The sequence below is a fragment of the Brienomyrus brachyistius genome, chromosome 7 (genome assembly GCF_023856365.1).
Source record: "Brienomyrus brachyistius isolate T26 chromosome 7, BBRACH_0.4, whole genome shotgun sequence".
In the NCBI taxonomy this organism is placed as follows: domain Eukaryota; kingdom Metazoa; phylum Chordata; class Actinopteri; order Osteoglossiformes; family Mormyridae; genus Brienomyrus; species Brienomyrus brachyistius.
The window spans coordinates 29,985,885-30,011,899 of NC_064539.1; the positions used below are offsets into that span (position 1 = coordinate 29,985,885).

At 48.2% G+C, this 26,015-nt stretch overlaps 1 protein-coding gene across 1 annotated transcript; it reads right to left on the reverse strand.

Annotated features, from left to right (window-relative positions):
• On the reverse strand, positions 1 to 20,951 carry slc4a5b (solute carrier family 4 member 5b). Its single transcript, XM_049021139.1, has 19 exons — positions 20,545 to 20,951; positions 16,909 to 17,035; positions 15,638 to 15,798; positions 15,020 to 15,169; positions 13,368 to 13,463; positions 12,539 to 12,594; positions 8,103 to 8,260; positions 7,819 to 7,906; positions 7,589 to 7,743; positions 7,160 to 7,279; positions 6,636 to 6,810; positions 5,091 to 5,224; positions 4,126 to 4,397; positions 3,414 to 3,475; positions 2,981 to 3,172; positions 2,615 to 2,728; positions 1,757 to 1,918; positions 1,388 to 1,574; positions 1 to 73 (listed from the first exon to the last, which is right to left on the reverse strand). The coding sequence occupies exons 1-18, from the start codon at positions 20,606 to 20,608 to the stop codon at positions 1,392 to 1,394; spliced, it is 2,469 nt and encodes an 822-aa protein (XP_048877096.1). The 5' UTR covers positions 20,609 to 20,951; the 3' UTR covers positions 1 to 73; positions 1,388 to 1,391.
• Positions 20,952 to 26,015: the final 5,064 nt, after the last annotated feature.

Below are 26,015 nucleotides of genomic sequence, written 5' to 3' on the forward strand. Positions count from 1 at the left end.
CTGCAGTATAGGTGCAAGGAAGATGGAGACCCCCGTCAGGACAAACACCAAAATCCCAGTCAGTCTCTGCTCCCTGGATGCCAAAAAAGACACCCAGGGGAGTCGAAATTTCACATTTGCAGTGACACCAACAGAACCCATCTCTACATAAGTGCCAAACCCTCTCACTGCCCGCCTATTCCCTCTGCTCCCTCAACCCCCTCACCAGCCCCCATGCCCGTTACCCCTTCACCTCCTCACCACCCCACATGCCCTGTACCCCTTCACCTCCTCACCACCCCACATGCCCGTTACCCCTTCACCTCCTCACCACCCCACATGCCCTGTACCCCTTCACCTCCTCACCACCATCCATGCCCGTTACCCCTTCACCTCCTCACCACCCCACATGCCCGTTACCCCATCACCTCCTCACCACCCCACATGCCCTGTACCCCTTCACCTCCTCACCACCCCACATGCCCGTTACCCCATCACCTCCTCACCACCCCACATGCCCTGTACCCCTTCACCTCCTCACCACCATCCATGCCCGTTACCCCTTCACCTCCTCACCACCCCACATGCCCCGTACCCCTTCACCTCCTCACCACCATCCATGCCCGTTACCCCATCACCTCCTCACCACCCCACATGCCCGTTACCCCTTCACCTCCTCACCACCCCACATGCCCGTTACCCCATCACCTCCTCACCACCATCCATGCCCGTTACCCCTTCACCTCCTCACCACCCCACATGCCCTGTACCCCTTCACCTCCTCACCACCCCACATGCCCGTTACCCCATCACCTCCTCACCACCATCCATGCCCGTTACCCCATCACCTCCTCACCACCCCACATGCCCTGTACCCCTTCACCTCCTCACCACCCCACATGCCCGTTACCCCATCACCTCCTCACCACCCCACATGCCCTGTACCCCTTCACCTCCTCACCACCATCCATGCCCGTTACCCCATCACCTCCTCACCACCCCACATGCCCGTTACCCCATCACCTCCTCACCACCCCACATGCCCGTTACCCCATCACCTCCTCACCACCCCACATGCCCTGTACCCCTTCACCTCCTCACCACCCCACATGCCCTGTACCCCATCACCTCCTCACCAGCCCCCATGCCCTTTACCCCTTCACCTCCTCACCACCCCACATGCCCCTTACCCCATCACCTCCTCACCACCCCACATGCCCTGTACCCCATCACCTCCTCACCACCCCACATGCCCTGTACCCCATCACCTCCTCACCAGCCCCCATGCCCGTTACCCCTTCACCTCCTCACCAGTCCCCATGCCCGTTACCCCATCACCTCCTCACCACCCCACATGCCCAGTACCCCTTCACCTCCTCACCACCCCACATGCCCAGTACCTCATCACCTCCTCACCGCACTCCCAGAAACTGTGGCTGCTCCCCTGGCGCGCTGCACTCGCTCTCCATCTTGAGGGAGTCGATGTGGGCGATGGAGATCACGGTGGCTGCCACATACCAAGGCAGCCCCAGGAAGGAGCAGGTGGCCATCAGGATCCCAACCCAGAAGAGGTCCAGGTGGTACCCACACCCTTTCTATCCCAGGGATGAGCAGAGATAGAAAGTAAGGGAGTCAAACAAGGCAAACACAGTCTGGAATGCTGGAGAATTTGGGCTCCACAACAACGCTGCACCACAAATCATCTAAACCAACTCAAGCATAGATGAACACTGCAACTTCCAGGAGCTACAGGGCGGCTCTCATCACGTTTCACTACCTTAAGCTTATTTTCCTTGCGGTTGACGATGACAGCAGTGATCTGCTGGTCCATGAAGATGAGGATGGTGACGAGGAGTGCAGGGACGAAGCTGGCTAGACTCATCCACCACGGGTTTTTCCCAAATGGCTTCACAATCCAGCCCCGGTCCGAGCGGGTTGGCTGAGAGGTACAATGCATCAGAGGAGAATCAAATACACAGAGGCTTATATTCATGGGTGAGGGGCCACGTTTTGTGTGAACAGTTGGCAAGCTCAAACGCACACAGACAGGTATCACTAAATGCCACATGCATCAGCAATCTAACAGGCATCCTCTAGAGCGGCCATACCTTGAACTCTGTAGGCACTATGAGCTTGGGCGTTTGTAGCCCTATTAACATATCAAGACCCACAAACGTCATGATTGACATGAGGGTGGAGAAATCACTGATGAGCATCCGAAGCTGATTAGGCAGAAAGACAAATGAGAGGAGAGAGAGCTGTAAAGCAGAGCAGCATGGAAAGGCAATGGGCAGGGTAGCTTTTCGAAAGGAATCAATCAAGTGTAGGATTTACTATTTTAACTATATTATATATATATATATATATATATATATTATGATTTTGCCGTGAAGCGTGAACAAGAAAGGAATGATCATGGGAGTTATACTCTAGCAACTGGAGGAGGCGGGGCCAACCAATCAGATGTCTTGGTTCCGCCTTCTCTAGTTGCTTGGGCCCACCTCCTCTACAATCTGATTGGTTATCTCCCTGAACCAATCATAGTTCCTTCTGCCCTCAGAACATTTTTCTGTAAGTATAACTCCCACGAGTGAAAGGAAGCCATGCGGGGGTGGCTGGGGTAAGAGTCTGGGACCTTGATCTCTGTGGGAACATGTAGTTTGGGGGTATCCAAGTTCAGCAGGTGGTCCAGCATGCAGAAGACGAGGATGGAAATAATAATGGCAAAGTCACTGATGAGGGTGCGGCACTGGAGCAAAGACAGGGTAGTGGGAGGGGTCAAGACAGAGAAGGTGTGTTTATTATCAGCCTGACCATTTCCGTTTTACCTGGTTAATCTACGCATGCCTCTCTCTCTGTAAATCATTATTATTAGTCTTTCCTTTAGGTATAACTGTGGATGATGACGCGTTATACTCGTCCAATACAGTCTCTCCCTCACTTTCCTTAGCACTTGTCCGCTTTCCCGTTGAGGCTGCAAACACCCCCGCGCCCGCCTCACCTTGGTGGGAAAGTAGCGGCTGAATTTGAACTTCTTGAGTGAGACGGTCGCGGAGTAGGTGCCGAAGAAGAGAATGAAGGACATCAGTGCCAGGTCCGGGACGTATTTGCAGGAGTTTCCGATGAGAGAGCCGCCATAGATGAGACATTCCTTCTTGCTGAGTTGGCTCCAATCTAAAGCTGTGTCGTTCAGCTGAGGGGAGCGGGGTGGGCATATAGCAGGCAGACGGACAAAGGGGTTAGAGGGGGGGGGTTTGCAATGGGAGGGTGAGGATAAAAAAGAAAGGGTGAAAAGGAAAACAAAGAAGAGATGAATTTATTTACAATTAGAGACAAAGACTCTGAAGATACGTCTGGAACCAAATGAGACCAATATCATGGTAACAGTGTCCATGAGCATGGGAAGCGTCAAACTTGTCGCCTTGGCAACACACCGCGGAGAGATCGCTGGTGCGGTCCGCTGATGTGGGGCCAGAGACGTTGAACAGGGAGTCTGCTGCTCTTGCACAGGAACAAGGAAGGGAGGGACGAGAAGGGAATTACACATTCAGTTCAATAATACAACACAAATTTTATAGTAATGTATTACAAAAGTATATCTATGTATCCATTTTCTGCTGGGAAATAACAATGACACTCGAATGACACTTAAATGTTACCTTTCAAAGGTCAAACATATACAACTGTGTATATTACAAAAACCCTTAAAAAGGACATAGTGCCATAATTTTAAAATGTTCAAGCATTAAACCTAAAACAAAACATGGATTCTGCACATTAAATGGTATATTGGATACAGTATGTATGAGTGTTTCTCAAAATAGTCTACGTGGACCGGTAGACAGTTCATGTGCAAAATGCGGGCCGACTGGCAGGGAGCTGGGAGGGAGCAAAAATGTGCACTGTTTGCTGGTTCCTGAGGATCGGGATCACAGGTCTATGCAGTGCACAAGTACAGCAGGATATCAAATTCCAATAGAAGTGAGTGACACTATTGATGGGTATTGACATCATCATGCAAATTTTACTTATTGGATGTTTATCTGGCCTTGAACCAATCATTGCTACTCGATTTTCCACCTTCATCTCTTGCATTGTAAGCTAGATCCAGGCTCCACCCTCCTTAAGTACTGAGGACACACTTACACTGACTGGGGGCTTGGCACTCGCACTTGTACATGGTGACGTATTCTGGCTTGTAGCCTCTATTGATAGGGTAGTAGTTGAAGGAGGCCACCATCTTCTTGATAGCATCAGAAATGAAGATGAAGGAGATAAGGCTGGAGAAACCTTCCTCTGTGAAGCGTGTGATGTACTTGATGATGAAGCTGGCGTCCGTGGCAACCAGAATCAAGCACTGCAGGCATGAGTGCAGGCCGATCCAAAGACGCAGCTCCATATAGTCAATGCTGTTATTCCTGCGGAGGGAAAGCAACGTACCCCACAATGTAATAAAAACCCGGTATTTTCATGCTGTGGGACCATTTTTCTCACGTATTTTCTCATCTCTTAATTACCGAAGCCTGTTCATCACATGATATACTTTACTGCCTCGTAGTGCACAATGAAATTTTTAAATTTGCCTTATGTTGTCAATGATGCAACATTAAATATACAGCCTAAAAATGTATTTGATTATTTGATGGGTAGATATCACATTTGCCTTTCCTCAAAAAATTACATTTTCTAAAAAAATAAAACCAAAAAAAAAACAAACACAGATATAGTTCCCAGCCTTGTCCGGCATAGCATTTGGGATATACTATCACTTGTTTTTTTGACATTGTGGAGACCATTTTTCAGGTCCCCGCAAAGATTTGTGAATGCAGTCAAAAAACAAATATAAGGAATTTTTATATAAGGGACTTGATCATCCACAGATTTTGGTATCCGTTGGGGGGGGTCCTGGAATTGACCCTTGCAGATTCCAAGGATCGACTGTAGCTCCTAGCAGTCAGGGCAGAGATAAGTGTGTCACGTTAACGTGTAACTCCAGTACAGCAGGACACCGATCCTGAGCAGCTTCTTCATTTCCTGTTTCCTTCCCTGTTCTTTTCCTGCCCACCTTTGTCTGTCTGCGCTCCCATTGGCTAGCATGGCTCTGAACTCACTTGCTGAACTCATACAGCAGCTTCTCGAAGATGAGGATGGGGCCCGTGGAGCTGAGGATGATGAGGGGCTGGCCGCCGAAGAAGCAGAAGACGGTGCCAGCCAGGGCCGTGCCCAGGAAGCTCTCCATCACACCCTGAGTGCGGAAAGAGGAAGAGAGGAAGCCTCCATACCTTCATCATGTATGTCAGCATTTGTACATCCGGGCTCTTTTCATCCTGTCAATAAATGAGTGAACGTTTACAAAGTTTGCGTCTATATATGTGGTGTTTATGGTGGCATTTATTGTTGTTTGTTTGTTGTCATCATGTGTTGCTGTTTTCATTAATTTACAATTGACGATACCATTGATAGCTGAAGTGAGGTTCCTTTGGGTGTATGTTGTCCATGGGGAGCAGGATTACCCTGAATGGGCTATCACCATTTGTTCATATGCAGCGGTAGTTATTAAAGCAGGATTACCCTGAATGGGCTATCACCATGTGCTCATATGCAGCGGTAGTTAATAAAGCAGGATTACCATGAATGGGCTATCACCATGTGCTCATATGCAGCGGTAGTTAATAAAGCAGGGATTACCCTGAATGGGCTATCACCATGTGCTCATATGCAGCGGTAGTTAATAAAGCAGGATTACCCTGAATGGGCTATCACCATGTGCTCATATGCAGCGGTAGTTAATAAAGCAGGATTACCCTGAATGGGCTATCACCATGTGCTCATATGCAGCGGTAGTTAATAAAGCAGGATTACCCTGAATGGGCTATCACCATTTGTTCATATGCAGCGGTAGTTATTAAAGCAGGATTACCCTGAATGGGCTATCACCATGTGCTCATATGCAGCGGTAGTTAATAAAGCAGGATTACCCTGAATGGGCTATCACCATGTGCTCATATGCAGCGGTAGTTAATAAAGCAGGATTACCCTGAATGGGCTATCACCATGTGCTCATATGCAGCGGTAGTTAATAAAGCAGGATTACCCTGAATGGGCTATCACCATGTGCTCATATGCAGCGGTAGTTAATAAAGCAGGATTACCCTGAATGGGCTATCACCATGTGCTCATATGCAGCGGTAGTTAATAAAGCAGGATTACCATGAATGGGCTATCACCATGTGCTCATATGCAGCGGTAGTTAATAAAGCAGGATTACCCTGAATGGGCTATCACCATGTGCTCATATGCAGCGGTAGTTAATAAAGCAGGATTACCCTGAATGGGCTATCACCATGTGCTCATATGCAGCGGTAGTTAATAAAGCAGGATTACCCTGAATGGGCTATCACCATGTGCTCATATGCAGCGGTAGTTAATAAAGCAGGATTACCATGAATGGGCTATCACCATGTGCTCATATGCAGCGGTAGTTAATAAAGCAGGATTACCATGAATGGGCTATCACTATGAACTCATATGCAGTGGTGGTTAATAAAGAATCCAATGGGAAGTTGGTTACAGTGCACAACAATCAACAATCATACAACCATCACTGGATGAGGGTAACTGGAAAAGAAGGAAGTGACCTCCTTTGCTCGACCCACCTGGTAGTTGTCTGTGGCGTCCCCCAGCAGCCCACCGAAGGTGATGGCGTTGGTAATGCAGCCCAGGTAGATGAAGAGCACGGCAGAGATGGACTGGATGTGGAACCCCCCATAGAAGTCGCTAAAAAGCCAGGGCAGCTTCCGCTTGATGTCCAGACACAGGCCGCCACAGAACCTGTCGCCAGGTGCATAGTGGGTAAGACCGACCCAGCCTACTGGGCCGCTTTGGGCTCTGCTGTCTGTGATATGAAACTAGAGATCTTTTAACTGGACAGCACCAAAAGGCTTTTAAAAGTGAGAGTAATGGTTTTATTGTCTGGTGGATATTCAGACTTAATAACATGTGGCAAAGTCACGATCATATCTATTATCTTTTGTACACACTGTAACATACCATCCCACATTCACTACGGATAGATAGATAGATAGATAGATAGATAGATAGATAGATAGATAGATAGACTCGGATGCTTCCCAGCTTGTTCTAGCAAACCCATTGCAATGTCCGTTAACCTCTGACTTACTTTCCAGTAAAGACCAGCTCCTCTCCCAGTTCGTGTGGCATTGGTATGTCCTCTTCAGTGGCTGGGCCTCCCACTATCCCGTTCATCTGGCCCAGCTCGTTGAGGGAGAAGACTGACTTCCTGAAGACAGAGACGACAGAAATGAGTGGAACTGGCAAAAAAGGTTAAAATGAGCTTCTGTAGTTCAACAAGTGAAACTCTGCGCTGATCATGCACAGGTTGTGCGTTTGGGTAGCAGGGAACTTACATGGAGCGTAACCCTTCCCTCTGTGACACTTTGAATTAAAGCATCACATAAATAAAAATAAAGGAAGGAATCATTTTATCGCACCAAGGTTTTCCTTAATGTTGTGCATTTATATTGTATTACTTCATTTTGTATTTATGACACTGACGAGCACTGTGAAGCCACATTGGGGCGGTTCTTACCTCATGTCAGCAGAGGGCACCTTCTTGGGGGGTTCAATGCGGATTTTGGGGTCCCACTCTCCAGGTGGCAGCACAGTGACCTCATCCAGGAACTCGTCAATGCCGGCGATGAGGTCATCTCTGTCCCTGGCCTTGTACGCTACGTCGCTGAAGAGCTGGAGGAAGAGAGACATTGAGGTGTCTGTGGGATTGGTATAATAGTAAGAGTTAAGTGCACATCTCATACTTACGTCGTCTGCCATGAGCGTGGCTATGGCTCTGCCAATCTCAGTGTAGGACCTGCCTTTGCCCTGAGGTCCAAGCAGCACAAACAGGAACCTTTTAGGGAGGGTTTAAGATGTAAGAACCTCATTACCACCACACAGACAGATGCTGAGAAGCATGGCTCATGATGCTTGCCACTGACACTCATTACCCTCTTTCAAAAATACCTTCCATCTCCATACACTACTCTATAACATGAAGCCCAGGTAAGGGTGACAAAATGTAGGACAGGCTCACAGACACTGGTCACCTTGTGGGGACTGGAACTTCTGTCAGTCCTGCCAGAGTGGTGGCCTGTGCCAGGCGGACGAAGGCCACGAATGGCTTCTCCAGGAAGTCCACCTCCCCCACCAGCACGTTGGATGCCTCGGCATCACGCGGGATCTTCTTCATGAACTTGTTCTTCAGCTGGCCAGTGGTGTGCGAGAGGGAGATGTCTTAGTGTTTAATAATCAGTGTTCAGCTGGATTACAGTCAACAACATATAAACACAATCTTGCCGACATGTGGTTGAGCCCCGTTACTCTATCATTGACAGCGTCATGGTGAAAGACACAGACAAACACACAGGCACGCAACAGGCAAACACACATAAACACAGGCACGCAACAGGCAAACACACATAAACACAGGCACGCAACAGGCAAACACACATAAACACAGGCATGCAACAGGCAAACACACATAAACACAGGCACGCAACAGGCAAACACACATAAACACAGGCACGCAACAGGCAAACACACATAAACACAGGCACGCAACAGGCAAACACACATAAACACAGGCACGCAACAGGCAAACACACATAAACACAGGCACGCAACAGGCAAACACACATAAACACAGGCACGCAACAGGCAAACACACATAAACACAGGCACGCAACAGGCAAACACACATAAACACAGGCACGCAACAGGCAAACACACATAAACACAGGCACACAACAGGCAAACACACATAAACACAGGCACGCAACAGGCCAGTCCCTGCATGGACATTAAAACACACTATACACAGCATCACAAACAGCATCACCATTCAACAAATTTATTGAATTACAGCAGAACCCTGAACAGGAAATTACCACCTAGGTGATAAGGAACCTAATGGATGTTATTATTTTTTTTTTTGCATTTTCATGCTTTCTTTAATTTTCAATGCATTTTCTCCCCAAATTAGGCTTGCAATTGGTTCCCACCAGCCATTTTTTAACCAAATGTAAAACTAATTTCCTCAAAGAAAAGTATAGAAGCATTATAAAACACTTCTGACAAGTCTGGTAAGTATGGGTGCTGTATCTCCATCCATCTATCCATCCATCCATCCATCCATCCATCCATCCATCCATCCATCCATCCATCATCTTCCGCTTAATCCGGGGTCGGGTCGCGGGGGCAGCAGTCTCAGCAGGCAGACCCAGACTTCCCTCTCCCCGGCCACTTCATCCAGCTCCTCTGGGGGGATCCCGAGACGTTCCCAGGCCAGCCGGGAGACATAGTCTCTCCAGCGTGTCCTGGGTCTTCCCCGGGGTCTCCTCCCAGTGGGACATGCCCGGAACACCTCCCCAGGGAGGCGTCCCGGAGGCATCCTAATCAGATGCCCGAGCCACCTCATCTGGCTCCTCTCGATGCGGAGGAGCAGCGGCTCTACTCTGAGTCCCTCCTGAATGATTGAGCTCCTCACCCTATCTCTAAGGGAGAGCCCAGCCACCCTGCGGAGGAAACCCATTTCGGCTGCTTGCACCTGTGATCTCGTTCTTTCGGTCACTACCCATAGCTCATGACCATAGATGAGGGCAGGAACGTAGATCAACTGGTAAATCGAGAGCTTCGCCTTTTGGCTCAGCTCTCTCTTCACCATGACAGACCGATGCAGCGCCCGCATGACTGCTGACGCCGCACTGATCCGCCTGTCAATCTCCCGTTCCATCGTTCCCCCACTCGTGAACAAGATCCCGAGATACTTAAACTCCTCCACTTGGGGGAGAACCCCATCCCCAACCCGAAGAGAGCATTCTACCCTTTTCCGGCTGAGAACCATGATCTCAGATTTGGAGGTGCTGATTCTCATCCCAGCCGCTTCACACTCGGCTGCGAACTGCTCCAGTGAGAGCTGAAGGTCATGGTCCGATGAGGCCAACAGAACCACATCATCTGCAAAAAGCAGAGACCTAATCCTGAGGTCACCGAACCGGACACCCTCAACGCCCTGGCTGCGCCTAGAAATTCTGTCCATTAAAGCTATGAACAGAATCGGTGACAAAGTACAGCCCTGACGGAGTCCAACCCTCACCGGAAACAAGAACTTATTGCCGCCCATGCGGACCAAACTCTGGCACTGGTCATACAGGGACCGAACCGCCCTTAAAAGGAAGCCCGGTACCCCATACTCCCGGAGCACTCCCCACAGGACTCCCCGAGGGACACGGTCGAATGCCTTCTCCAAGTCCACAAAACACATGTAGACTGGTCGGGCAAACTCCCATGAACCCTCCAGAACCCTGCTGAGAGTATAGAGCTGGCCCACTGTTCCACGGCCAGGGTGAAAACCACACTACTCCTCCTGAATCCAAGGTTCGACAATCCGGCGGACCCTCCTCTCCAGGACCCCCGAATAGACCTTACCAGGGAGGCTGAGGAGTGTGATCCCCCTGTAGTTGGAGCACACCCTCTGGTCCCCCTTCTTAAAGAGGGGGACCACCACCCCGGTCTGCCAGTCCAGAGGCACTGCCCCCGATGTCCACGCGATGCCGCAGATGCGTGTCAGCCAGGACAGCCCCACAGCATCCAGAGCCTTGAGGAACTCCGGGCGAATCTCACCCACCCCCGGGGCCCGGCCACCGAGGAGCTTTTTGACCACCTCAGCGACCTCCGCCCCAGAAATAGGCGAGTCCACCCCCAAGTCCCCACACTCTGCTTCCATATCGGAAGGCGTGTCGGTGGGATTGAGGAGGTCTTCGAAGTACTCCCTCCACCGACCCAAAACGTCCCGAGCTGAGGTCAGCAGCGCACCATCCCCACCATAAATAGTGTTGATGCTGCACCGCTTTCCCGCCCGGAGCCGCCGGATGGTGGACCAGAATCTCCTCGAAGCCGTCCGGAAGTCGTTCTCCATGGCCTCGCCAAACTCCTCCCACACCCGAGTTTTTGCCTCAGCGACCGCCAAAGCCACATCCCGCTTGGCCTGCCGGTAGCTGTCAGCTGCGTCTGGAGTCCCACAGGCCAAAAAGGCTCGATAGGACTCCTTCTTCAGCTTGACGGCATCCCTCACCACCGGTGTCCACGAGCGGGTTCGGGGATTACCGCCGCGACAGGCACCGACCACCTTACGGCCGCAGCTCCAGTCAGCCGCCTCCACAATGGAGGCACGGAACATGGCCCATTCGGACTCAATGTCCCCCGCCTCCCCCGGGATACGGGAGAAGTTCTGCCGGAGGTAGAAGTTGAAACTCTCCGTGACAGGGGATTCCGCCAGACGTTCCCAGCAGAACCTCACTATGCGCTTGGGCCTGCCAGGCCTGGCCGGCTTCCCCCCCCACCGGCGGAGCCAACCCACCCCCAGGCAGTGATCGGCTGACAGCTCCTCTATATCTTTATAATGGAATAGCATAAGACTCATTACAAATAGCAATGCTACCCCAAAGCAGAAACACCACCTGCCTCTTTTTAACCTGCTATTATTATACGGAGTGGTCCTAATGCTTCTGTATTGCAGCCCCTAAATGGCCCCCCGCCCTCTCGGCTGCATGTGACTGGTGCATGACCTGTGCTTTCATGAAAAGCACCTCAGTTCATGAGACTTTTCAAAGCCTTGCTCTTCAGCATTGACCTTGGTCACAATCTCTAGTGCTCTCAGGTCTTATTTTTAAGCTCTGTCGAGTTATTTAAGTGAATGTAAATTGGTCTCAGTCTGGCCTGTGAGGTTCGATTGCGTTCCAGCATGTTATAACTGTTTCAGTTGTAACTGTGAGGAAACGGGAAATCAAAACTGACAGTATGCCTACCCTGTAGTCACCCCACCCCCAGCTGGCAAACACCTCAGAACATGTGAGCTGTAAGTGTTTGGGTCAGGGGGGGGGGGCAGCCCTCCTGAGTGGCAAGCTAATGATTCTGTCAATCACAGACAAAAGCGGGAAGATGAAAGAGTACAGTAGGTGTCCCTTGCCACGGGGGGGGGGTAACTCATTAAACTGGGCTCCCACACAAGCAGGATATGTGTGTATGTGTGGGGGGGTGGGTTAGAAGATCAGGAACAGAGGTGCTTTTGTCAGGGTATGAACTAACTTACCCGCCCCACCTCAAATCCTCAAAACCCTGCAATTGATTGTTGTCAGAATTACCCTGGAATCTGTAGACCTGACTGGTTTGCTATGTTAGCTCTCCTTTACTATCAAACCCTTCATTTTCCTGGGCTTTTCCTTTAAGTTGCAATGACCTGAATTAAAAAAAAAAATCAGGCTTAATGGATTTTGCGCTTTCAGTAGGTTGGTGGCCAGCGCACTTGTGAGAGGATTAGACACGGCCTCAGCTCTGGCCAACGTAATTCCATTACCCCTTGCTGAACCTTGCCACATTCCTAGCCTGACCATGAAACACACACACACTCACACACACGCGTGCGCACACACACAGCTGGGACAGGATTGGGAAAATGTCAGTCAAACAAATCTCTGTTCTTTACCTGGTCTGTGCTTGGCGTGTCTGAAATATCATTCATACTCCGACTTTGTGCGTGATCTGAAATCATACCAAAAACAAGCACTGGACACATTAGCTGGAGGACTAAGGAATCAAGGACCTGCTCGTTAATTCCTCTTTATTTAAAGCATCTGTCACTAACAGTAACACTAACATCAACACTAACCCTGTTAGCCCAGCCTAATTGAAACAATGCTACTAGATCCTCACAAAGCTGATTTGTGAGCAAATCAAATAAGAGGAAAATGGGAGAAAAAACAACAATTGCAGAAATCTTATCTTAAACCCTAATACTGTAAAATTGCCCATAATCCTTTTCTGCAAAAACATTGCAAATCTCGCAAGTGATAAAGAAAAATGTCAATCCCACTGTGTAATGTTGTGACTGCAGCTATTGGGAAAGACATATATGTAGAAGTCTCATATATTTTAGGTTGTATAGGAATGAAGAGCAACACTGTATAAATGAAACACAGCTACTGCTAATTTGGAGCCTATTGATTAATTCAACTCCCACGTTTTTGCATGGTCAATACAGTGATACGGTTTGACATTTCCTGCTAGAGAGATGTTGGGTTTACGCTGTAGTTGCATTCCCCGATAAGGCCTAACGGGTTGTGCTACGTAGGTATTCATTGATGTCTTAGTTTCCTCTCTTGGTTCTGGTTGGTCAGTGATTAAGACACTGTCAGCTTAATTTGCCCTTGGCAGCCCCTGCTAAGTGCACATGGTTACTGTCTTGGGTATTTCGCTTAACGCCAAGACCCAGTGGTGACAGTATGCGGGAGATGGGTCTCCGGGGGCAAACTCACACAGGTGCCCGTAGCTGGCTGCCTGCCGCGCCCGGAGGTCCTCGGTGGAGCAGTGGAAGCCGCTCCCCGGGTGGGGGCTGCAGCTCGGACTGCGGTCTGGTGGGGGAGGGGGCAGAAGAAGGAAGGAAGGAAGGAAGGAAGGAAGGGAGGAAGGAAGGTAGGAAGGTAGGGAGGGAGGAAGGGAGAGAAGGAGGAAGGAAGGGAAGAAGAAAGGAAAGGAGGGAGGGAGGGAGGGAGAGAAGGAGGAAGGAAGGGAAGAAGAAAGGAAAGGAGGGAGGGAGGGAGGGAGGGAGGAAGGGAGAGAAGGGAAGAAGAAAGGAAAGGAGGGAGGGAGGGAGGGAGGGAGGGAGGAAGGGAGAGAAGGAGGAAGGAAGGGAAAAAGAAAGGAAAGAAGGGAGGGAGGGAGGGAGGAAGGGAGAGAAGGGAAGAAGAAAGGAAAGGAGGGAGGGAGGGAGGGAGGGAGGAAGGGAGAGAAGGAGGAAGGAAGGGAAAAAGAAAGGAAAGAAGGGAGGGAGGGAGGGAGGAAGGGAGAGAAGGGAAGAAGAAAGGAAAGGAGGGAGGGAGGGAGGGAGGGAGGGAGGAAGGGAGAGAAGGAGGAAGGAAGGGAAAAAGAAAGGAAAGAAGGGAGGGAGGGAGGGAGGGAGGAAGGGAGAGAAGGAGGAAGGAAGGGAAAAAGAAAGGAAAGAAGGGAGGGAGGGAGGGAGGAAGGGAGAGAAGAAGGAAGGAAGGGAAGAAGAAAGGAAAGGAGGGAGGGAGGGAGAGAAGAAGGAAGGAAGGGAAGAAGAAAGGAAAGGAGGGAGGGAGGGAGAGAAGGAGGGTGCAAAGAAGAAAAGGCAGAGTGATGGAGACAGGAGGAGATGGAGTCCGGATGTGTGTTAGTGTGAAATTGGCTGGATTGAGTTAAATTTCATTACTATTTCGATGTTGAAAGTAATTTCCTGTGAGTAGATATGCAGAATTATAGATTTATATATAGAATTATAGATAATAAAAATGAGCAACAAAGACAAGCACAATTGATTGATTCAATAGAAGCAGCCACTTGTACTTTTGAAATTATAAATGTATTTGCAGACAAAATGCCGCAGTTACTGACCCCTTCTGATGTATCCTCCGGTAATGAGGATAACCGTCGAGCCACATTACATACAAACTTCAACAACAAATTAGAAAGAAGCTTTTCCTCCGTATAGAATCTTTTGAGATCCTTAATATTGTTTGGCTGAAGTCAGAGGTGTCAGCAGCTTCAGGTCCAATGAGACACCTGGAGCAGGACATTGTGGTGACATTCTGTCTTTGTAGATCATTTTGTCTATGAATGTCATTCTACTGGGTTAATTCATCATGCATTTGGGAAACAAAGTCATGGAAAGTCTTGATACAGTCTTTGTCACTCATCTTTACACCGGTGCCATGATTCTTTGTGATTCTCAATTATCATCCCATCCTTACTGAAGCAGCATTCTATGGAGGCTACTCCATACAATATACGTTAATCTATGATCTACTATACAAATTTGTATGTAGCCATTACAGATATGAATGGAATCAGAGCAGAGAGGGTGTGAAGCTGAAGCACAGGGAGGTGGGGGCCAGTGGGGGCTGGTGGGGGCCGGTGGGGGCCGGTGGGGGTCGGCGGCCCGGATGCTCACTTGCAGAGGAAGACTTGCCAATGTCAGCCAGAGAGCGGTGGATGGGCTTCTTGGTCTGGTGTCGGTGTTTGCGGAGCAGGACGAAGGCGACTTTCTCCTTCAGACTGGGTGGTAGCAGCCCCCCCTCCACCTGCCGCTCCACAATCCCATCTGGTGATGGTGGCCGAGCATCAGGAAGACAAACCGGGGGAGACGTCCCAAAAATCCAGTCACTCCAGGCGTACCATGGTGCCAGTCAAACATCTAATGTAATACTTACATTTAATCCTAGAATTTCCAGGGACATTATTGCTCTCAACCAGTTCCCATCCATCCATCCATCCATCATCATAACTGCTTAGTCCCCACTAGGGTTGTGGGTGGCCGGGAGCCTATCCTGAGAACAACAGGTGCAGGCGGGAACCAACCCTGGGTGGGAGCCAACACCCTACAGGGCGCACACACTCACAGGGCCAATTTAGACTCACTAATCAGCCTATCCTGCAGGCTTTTGGACCGTGGGAGGAAACCGGAGCCCCCAGCCAAAGCCCACGTGAACATGGGGAGGGCGTGCGAACTCCACACAGAAAGGACATGCGACCAAACCCAGGATCTTCTTGGTGTGAGGTTGCAACTCACCCACGATCTCGGGCAGGGAGGAGCCCCTCAGGTCCAGCAGGGTGGTGCCCGCCTGCAGGTAGGTGCGCAACTCAAACAGGCTGTGCAGTGAGAGGGTGGAGACGTGCGGCTTGCTCCAGCGCTCCCCACCCTTCTCCACCTTCTCCTCAAACTTTACCCACCTGAGAAGTTGGTAAATAACAGACAAAAAGGGAGGGGCAGATAAAAAGTGTGTCTCCCATGTTTACAGTAATTCAGTTATTCATTTGCGTGATCTAAGCATCCATGGATGGATGACTGTGGACAGTATCTTAAGGGCAACATTATCCATGTTCTTTTACAAATAAGTAGTGGTGACAGGTGCAAACCAGACCCTTGGTGTAAGTCTGTATACACTGAGACTTTATGAAAATGTTTCTAATAAAATACATCTTCATATAAACATCTCATCCTACTCAGATTGCCAACTAATGAAAGAATAACCACAGGAAAACACCACTAAATTAATGCAACACCTCTTACATGCAACACATACATGCACACACTAGGTTTAGCACTAAAGCGAAGGTGGGTGTACATGCATGAAGACATGGATATCTAAGCGAGTATGGTGTGTCACTCTGTAGGTTAGGATCCTGTGTCTGGGAGGCCTCCATTGACATCCCACGGATAGCAGAGCGAATATTGCACTGTTGGGCCTTTCAACAATACGCCCACTCTCTAGGGGCTAACCCTAAATCTCCCCTGTATGCGTGTCTCACAGGAGAGCAAGATGGAAAATGCAAAGATGAAACTGCCACCGGTCCAGTGCGAATAAAAGATGAAACTGCCACCGGTCCAGGGCGAATAAAAGATTAAACTGCCACCGGTCCAGTGCGAATAAAAGATGAAACTGCCACTGGTCCAGTGCAAATAAAAGTCGAAACTGCCACCGGTCCAGTGAGAATAAAAGATGAAACTGCAACCGGTCCAGTGTGAATAAAAGATTAAACTGCCACCGGTCCAGTGCAAATAAAAGATTAAACTGCCACCGGTCCAGTGCGAATAAAAGTCGAAACTGCCACCGGTCCAGTGAGAATAAAAGATGAAACTGCAACCGGTCCAGTGTGAATAAAAGATTAAACTGCCACCGGTCCAGTGCAAATAAAAGATTAAACTGCCACCGGTCCAGTGCGAATAAAAGTTGAAACTGCCAACGGTCCAGAGTGAATAAAAGATTAAACTGCCACCGGTCCAGTGCGAATAAAAGATGAAAATGCCACCGGTCCAGTGCGAATAAAAGCAACACCTACCTGGCCGACTCCATCCATTCCAGCTCGGTGCCATCGTGCTGTAGGGTGTCCATCTCAGTGAAGAGGGTGGGTGTCGGCATGTCATCGTCACCGAGGATGTAACGTAGGTGCTCTACTGCTGGTGAGACTGGGGGTAGGGGAGAGACACGTCCTGTCAGCCCAGCCGCCCGGTAACACCCTCACCTCACCTATACCCCCATGCAGGTCTCAGAGCCATTCTGGAGAAGCAGGAGATTGAAGACCTTCACTGTCTACCTCTAGTGGAAAACAATGTGCCTTCACAGTTAAATAAATGCACACACATATATCCATATTATGGCACTGGTTAAAACTCAGCAAACCCTCACTGGAATCAAGGTTAAACATCAAATAATTATTGGCAAATACACATTATTGTACTCCGATGGATCTATCTGCTGTACGGCAGCAAGTTTCCAGACTTCGAAATGTTCAATAAAGAACATCGTGACATACCAAAACCCCAGCTGCTAATGACTTATACATATTAATACACAAGTTTCGAACCATTAAAAAAACATTATCCAGACATAAAGTGTTACGGTTTGCGTCTGGGGAAGTAGCACAGACGTTGTGAAGTCGGGTAAACAGGGATTTATTGGAAATTACAAAACCACGTTCACTGGATCCTTCTCGTGGAGTGTGACCAGGCTATTGCTTCCCAGTCCTGTTTTCAGGGCTCTCAAAACTCTGCTTTTGGTTCATGTGGTCAGTAATCCTTTATCCCTTAAAGGCATTAACTCAGCTTTGGCCTCTAAGAGTGATTTCATAAAACTCCCACGCACAGGTTCTTGGGACCAGTCCCCACCAAGCTTTACTCATGAGTTCTCACACAGAGCATTTGGGTCATGTGCCAAAGATGGCCGTCAAAGACCTACCTCTGTGGGTACTGCAGCAGTATACGGAGCAGCTCATTTTGTAGACATGCATCAGACAGCCACATTGCCTCCTTTACCTTTGGTGATTCTTTCTGGGACAAGCTCAGACTGTTCCGATACATTTCCATTTCCATAAATGCAGTCTGAAGGTTCAGGCATGCTGTAGTAGTACAGTGACAGGCTTTATGAGGATGCTGGGTCCTTAAGTAGACAGCGTGAACTTGCTCTCTGGCTTTTCCTCACTTGATCTCAGATTAATTCCTAACAGACTCGAGGATCTCCACACCACCCTTTCCCCCAGACTTACCCGTCGATGGGTTTAGCACCCCTGAGTACCGATGAGCTCCAGGTCCCTGCAGAGTAGTAACAAATGTCTCTACCAGCCTGGCAGCTTCTGCTGCACTACTTAGGTCGTGTTCCATCACCCACTTCTTGACTTCTGGATAGAGGAGGCGAAGGTATTGTTCCAGAACTACTGTCTCCATTATGGAATTTTTGTCACTTGTGTCAAATCTAACCCATTTACAAAATAAATCCTTCAGGCGATTGCAGAGCTCCATCGGAGACTCACTGCGCAGTGTTTCCATGGCGCGGAAACGCTGCCGGTACGTCTCTGTGCTGATCCCGTACTTCTTCAGCATGGCTTCTTTTACCAGGACGTAGTTCTTGGCTCTGCTGGGACTCAGCTCCACAAATGCACCGTGAGCCTTGCTTGTCAGAAGGGGAATTAGGTGAACGATCCAGTCCTCCTCAGGCCATCGGTACAACTCTGCATGCCTTTCAAAAGCTCTCAGAAAATGTTCGATATCATCGGTATCTTCCAGTTTAAGCAGCGTCGCCTCCTTGTGGAAAGAGCCTGCAGATGGGGGTTGATGAAGATCTCCAAGATCCAGCTGTAATGGACGAACCGGGTGGCTGAGGACCTCGTACCTTTGTCCCCATCTTTCCCTCTGTCGATCCTGCTGTTTTTCTCGTTCTCTCAGCACTTTGAAGGTCTCAGACATCGTTCAGGAGCAGCACCAGAACCTCGTTATCCACTCAAGATGGAGAAGACGGCGAGGTTGCCAGGTCTCCCTCCACTGAAGGACCTTCAGCTTGTCTCTTGCTTTCGTCCTAGAATCTCAGTTTCTGTCTGTGCCTGCAAATCCGGCTGCTGATACCAGCTATTACACCCAGGCTGGCACATACAGGATTAAAAGTGGCTGAGGCCGAAGGTCTATTACCAAGGCGCTTATTTCTTGTGGAGATCCAGGATTTAAATATCCGTAGCTGCTCCCCCTTGGGAATTCAATTCTTCCTTCAAAACACTTTAAACAGTGCCGATCGGTTTGCTCCCGTTATACTTCTCTGTCACTAATGGTTAGTGCCTATGCATGGTCGGCGTTATTAATAAATATATGTACATTTCTACAAACAGGATTCAATAAATACCATTCTATGAGTAAATATGCGCGTGGCTTAAACACAAAGCTGTTCATAGGCATGGTTGATAAGTGAGACCCCAGGTTTTTAAATAACCTTAACTGCATGACATATACAACTGAAAGCCAGAGTGGAAAGTTTGTCAGTAGAAAGCTGCAGCTGTTGTGTGGATCGGACTGACTTTGTACTTCTAGGGTTTAAACTGGACACCAGTTGATAAATCTTTTGTTTGCCATTTGCACAAGTACATTGGAACTCCTCCCTTCATCACAGTGCAGGGTCATATAATAGTGCAGGGTCAGAGCTGAGGGTTAAGGGCCTCGCTCAAGGGCCTTTGGGCATGTGACTGTTCTAGGGAGGCTGGGGTTGGAACTACTGACCTCATGATTATGGGGTCAGAGGGTTAGCCCACTTAGCCACTCACCGCCCCCATGACTAAGCTGCCCCCCATGACCAAGCTGCCATCTATTTCTGTTGGTTTATGTCATTTCAAAGCTGGACTGTTGCCATAAAATTGGGAATAATGTGTAATATGTGTGTTTATGTCCAGCTACAGGGTGACATCTCATACGGGGCTGTATCCCACCCTTCCCTCTGCCTTCTGGCATATCCTGGGGATCACCCCATCCCGAATGTCTCAGACAGTTATGGGTCAGGATTTATACTGTTGGAGGAACCCCGATTGTCCCACCAATATTTATGAAATGACTGACAGTTTTAGCTCTGTTAGCTCTAGATATTAGCCTCTGTGATGAAAAATTAGATTATGAGTCTCAAAGCCAACCCTCTCTCCTTTTCCTGGGCTTCTCAATGGTCAAGATCTTCACAGACAGCAGGAACCAGGGAGAGCCAACCAAGAGAAGGACAGTGAAAAGTCTTTGAGGTGGGGGCCCTGGAGAACGCAGTGATGGGGTAAGTGCTTAGATAGCTGAGAGCCCTTGTTTCATACAGAATTCAGTCAAGGTTGGCGGGCAAGGAGATGCCGGTGTATGTTAGATACCACAATCTCACAGTCGATGGTAACTTCAACACAAAGAAAGCATTGCAGAGATATGAATGGTAATGAAAGTACACACGTCATTCCTATGGAATATGAAAATGCAGGAAAGAAAGAAATCTATTCTCCCTTGTTTTCCTTGTTCTCATCAGAAAAACATTTTGCTCTTTGCAAAAAACATGGCCGAGCATTAATAAGACAGAGGCTGACAAACGGAGAAAATCGGAACTTCCTCAACCGGCACGGATATGATTCGGAAATACAAGGAGTGAGAAAATGGAGAGATTGACGGCGGGAAAGCTGGCGGGTGCCAAAGTCTACCTGCGGCGCTGCTCTCGTCCTGGAGCCACAGCGAGCCGGGGGCACGACGCACTGGGCCTTGCATTGAGGACGTTTGTGGTGCTGGGGGGCAGCAGGAGATGGAAGGACAGACTGGCCACTTCACTCCTTTCTTTTCAGCTTCTCTTGTTCCCTTTTGTCCTCCTGTACTCCTCCTCCTCCCTCATTTGTCTTCAGAAAATCGTGCTTCTTCTTCCTGTTGACTTGGTAGCTTCTCCGTTAGTGTTTCTTATTTAGGTGCTCGCTCTGCAGCCCCCCTTGCTGGCCTCCCCTTTAGCTGTGCCTCTTCTTCCTGATGCCTTTAGGATGCTTGACACTGCTTGCTCTACGGTGCAGTTTCTCCCTTCCTGTCCCCTCATGCGCCAGGTGGTGAAATTCCCTGCTGTAGTGAAAGTGCTCACCGGCCTGGGAAGTCAGGCGAATGCCTCCACCTCCACAACTCCTCCTTTAAGTCTCTCATCTCCCTCTTTCGTTTGCTCCTCCTTTTTCAACAACCTCGTCTCCTCCTACTACGACTGAAACAGCCTTTGTGATTCATATTAGCCGAATAACCATCATTATTAGGACGAAAGCTATCACTACTTTTATTGTTACTCGCAATAATGAGCAGGCAGCTATGGTTGCTGTGGATATAATCATCACCCCTATTCATACTGCCATTACAATAGTGTTACTGCAACATGTTGCCGTCGGATTCTTATGGTTACGGTTATGAAAGTGAACATGTCAACAGTCAAAAAACAAAACTGCTGAGATGGAAAAGGCACCAATAAAAGGTATATTAATAAAAGACGAAATATAATATAAAATCGGCGCAATGTGCAAGTTGCTAAAATGTTTCAGATGCCCAGGGGAGGGGGGGCGTTAAGGCTCTGGACCTGAGGCAGTTTGACCCGGTTTTTGAAGTTCCTAAGGCTTTAATCAGCTTATTGGTCTCTGAAGCACTGGCACTCGAGGAGAGTAATTTCCCCCACGCTGGGAATTTAGCTTGTTTTGAAGTATTAATCACAAATTGCCCAACGCACTATACATTAGTGCTGTGTTTCGTGGAAACAGGAGCCCAGAGCTGGAATCTCGGTGAGAGCGTGTGTGTGCATGACAGCGTGTGTGAGTGTCTGCAGTGCGGCGATCAGAGAGCAGAAGCTCACAGGGGGTGAGCTGGTCCTGGGCATCCATCTCTTCCTGGCCAAACATCTCTCTCCTGCTTGGGCCGGCCTGCTGGCTGTGGTGCCTGTGGCAGCCTCCATCTGCAGGGCTGCGGTGTCGCCGTTTACGCCGGTGAACCTGTGCAATCGGCACGCAGATGTAAATCGATTGGTTATCTGGATGCGGGGCAGGGAAAGAGGCAAACATCTCAGCAGCGCTTTGGTCAGAAGCCTCACAACAGAAAAACGAAATATGTAACATAATATTTAAATTGCATCGATATTGTCATACTTCAGGTTCTTGTTGAGCAAAGCACTGTTTAACCAGGAATGAAACAGAAGTCAGGTACGGAAGTACCATGCAGCTAGATGTACTGCATGACAACAAATTCAATATGCAGCTGCATTAAGCAGTTTTATACACTGGAAATATATCCACTGTCCAATAGAGCAATAGAATTACCAGTCTGGTTATTCCAATTCCTGGACTTACAGTTTTAATCTGAATTTTTCAGAACTGGGCTCACCAAACCACCCCCATGCAGTGACATGTGACTCTACAGCCCACACACACACGCACGCACACACACACACACTCTGCCTCTGTGGTTAATTGCTAATGTGGAAAATCAGTGTTGATCAGATCAGGACAGTGCCCAAGCACTGATTATCCCTGACAGGTTCCCTCGATGGACCTCAACAAACTGTCAAGCCCATATAACTCCCAGCATTTCCTGACTGTGCTTCCTGCCGTGACCATGTGTGTGGAGTTTGCTTGTTCTCCCCATGTCATTGTGGGGTTTCCTTTAGGTACCCTGGTTCCCCCCTCCATGGTCCAAAAACATGCTGAGTTGCCAAATTTCCTGTAGGTGAAGAGTGTGCCCTGCGATGGGTTGGCGTCCCATCCTCGGTGGTTCCCTGACATTTGCCCATAGCCTCCAGGATAGGCCCTGGACTGCCCTGACCTTCAATGGGACAAGTGGTTTAAAAAAATAGATGCATGGAGGAAATCATGCTGGCCTCTTGCTAAATACCCTACATTCATATACATCCGACAGTCTCCAATATGACCTTGGCACAGAATTACAGAGCAAATCACTATTGTCACCCTGCCCCAGAGCACCACACCAAATCACCAGTATACCCCAAAACTGGAAGTGTTACCCTGGTAACCTTCCCACCACATAGCCCATTTGTTTCAAGTCCCGGATGAATGGACAGCCTATTTTGCTCTGAACTTCTCAGCTTCCCAGTCATCCCACAAAGGAAGGCATCTCCAGGCCTGGATATTCCCATGTTCGCTGGTCTGTCAGCTCACCTTCATCCTGCATCCAGCCACCTGCTGCAGCTCTGCTTCCCAGCATCTCCTGGTCCATCCTGAGCAGACAAAGAGGAGAAACAGTTAAGGCAGTAGGAGAGCTGGTCAGCATGCATCAGTAACTGGCTGCATTCCGGTTTGTAAGCTCCTTGGTTTTCAGCTTGTGTGGGACAACATTGTGGTTGGATCCAGTTATAGACTAATTAAAAGTCACCCTGAATGGAACCTTCGTGTAATTAATCTCCTATTTATAGATTCCAGGTTGGTCAATATTGTGTTACAAGCAGCAGTAGCGGAACAACAAGAGGATTAAACAGCTGTGAATGTCTTAATGTGCCATGTAATGCAGATCCATAATGTTAATGGAAAAGGAAGAAGGTATGTGACATTCACCATTAAATTGTTAAACTTGTGGCAACTAATTGTTATACTCATTTAATAGATGCTTTTGTCCAAAGCAACAAATGACCCGGGAGTCGCTAACATGCCTGGGCCAGTTGGAACTCGGGGCCTAACGGTCACACGAGTACTCTGCTGATCGCGGGACTCAAACCCGCATATATATGATGCGTATCCCTAACCCTAAACACCGAAGGCGAGCCTTACTGTATGCGGCGTCTCACACCTCTGTAACCTTGGATATAGGACACAATTCTGAAATCGAAATGGCCGGGAATGTGTCACACCAGCAGATCAATAGCAAACTAAATTGAGCCCAAGAACAATCGTTAATAGAGGACATTATAATTAAGAGAAAGAGTGCATCTCTTATTTATCAGGGGACAAAAAACACCCCCCTAGGCAACAATCTGCAAAGCTGTGTGGGCAATTGATGACAATACATATGCTAACAACTAGGGGTTCGCAAACACCCCCAGAGATATTAGGGGTAACTGCCTTTGTACAGGAATAAATGATCAAGAAAGTGTTTATTTGAACTGCACTGTCCAAAGGAACACTCCTGTTTACGGGAAACAGCGTTAAGGAACCGCTGTGCTGAATTAACCGTAACATCAGCGTATTATCGCTTCTTAGCTGGTTATCTTACTTTCCCACTGACATGTCAAATGTGAAAATGATCAGAGGTGAAGGTGTCTTGATATGCGATATCTTTCCCTTTGGCTAATTAATTCTGTCAGATAACCGACCTTCACACTCTTTGAGCTGTACAAGCAGGACCAGCTAATGATTCTGACCGACAGAATCATTGATTGGCCTAAAAAGTGACCAGACTGGGAACATGTCTAGAACAGCGTTGTACTACAGAGGCACACAGGACTAGTCGCACTGCCCCTCATGCTCTGAAGGACGAGGCAGGGTTCATTGTAATCGTCGCGAAATGACCCTCTCGGCACTCCGAACGACAAAATCAGCATTCAAAGGTGCATCCTCAGTAACAGCTGACACACAAATGAGGGCATAATATCGGCAAACATCTAGACACAAGATATTCCATTTACAAATGATGCTCTGCGGTCTGCAATCTCATTTAGAAATTACCAGTATCAATAATTGTCACTCCCTAATTGCAATTACATTTTGACTTTTTGACATGATTTTTAATCTTCAAACATAAAAACGAGTGTAAATTATGAGTATATATACACATGGTGCAGGATCTTCCCACTTGTGTCTAATGGCTTTGACATATTTTAATGAAAAAGTCATAAAAGCAACATATTACCAACAAAAATAAACGCAGACATTCAGTGCAAACTGAAGCATATTGACATATTAAAGACAGCTTCAGCTTCAACCCTAACCCTCACCCTAACCCTCAACCTCACCACAATACCTCTCAGACGAGAGTTCAACCATAGTCACAACCTTCTCTTTCTCGGTCACAAAACTGAACTTGTGGAAGGAGTCTGGCAAGGGGAAATGAACATGCGTTACCTTCTCAGAAGAGTCCAGATGGAATCAAGATGGAAGATGAGAGAACGGTTCTGTGAGGGTTCATCCACACCCTCTGCAACCTTATGGTACTTCTCCTGGACTGAAGTGAACTACCTGCTGAGGAGAAGCGAGGAGAATCGCCCGGCTCTCCCTGCCTGCAGCCTCTCGGTGACGGGCACTGGGACCAGCAGAGGCTGAGGCAGGAGGTTTGGTCATGGGACGAATGTGCCACACGCTTGACCAACACCCTTCTGCTGCAGCACTGTTAGCTGTTGGCAGGGATGTTTCCAACTGCCTCTTTGGGGTGGGGGGGGGGGGGGGTGAATTTCCCCTGGGCGCAGAGCCTGTCCCAGGTAGCACTGAGTGTACATGCGTGATGGGATGGCCGTCCGTCACAGGGCATGGCTCTTAAAAAGCTGTGTTCAGTTATTATTTGATTCTGATGAAACAGAACATTGATTCAAAATCAAAGCAAATGCACATCAGTTAGACATCGATAATCCACAATAATCCCAGAATTGTCTATAATTGCAGTTATGAATCACTGGCTGTAAATACATGAAGATAAAAACAGTACAGGTGTCAGCTTCTGATCAAAAGTGTGCAGTAAGACTTAGAAAAGTGTATTTCCTGAGTTCGCTATATTAAAGTCACATTTTAAACAGATATAAATGAGAATACGTTTCTCTTTTATAAGATTCACTGTGAACTGAATCTTTGAGTATTATTTGTTACATATTCTTGTTACATTCCTTCATTCGAAGAAACCCTCTTGTTAATTGTTTAACTTTTACTCAACCCTAAATGTGGTCATTATGCCAGATTATGTGTCATACTTCACTTAACCTCTGGATGTCGCCAATTTCTCATTAACTCTCCAGTCCGGTTCAAACAGAGCGTAGTGTGTCTCCTTTCAAAGGTGATCGAAGTGACGCAATATCAAAGCAGTCATTATAATGCATTATAGATACCTATAACTATAACTGTTTATGTAAAGGCACAACATGTTATACCTGTTATTATGCATTATGCTTGCTTTATGAAGCTCTTATTTAATGCACTATACATTCCTTATGAAAGGGTGCAGAAAGTTA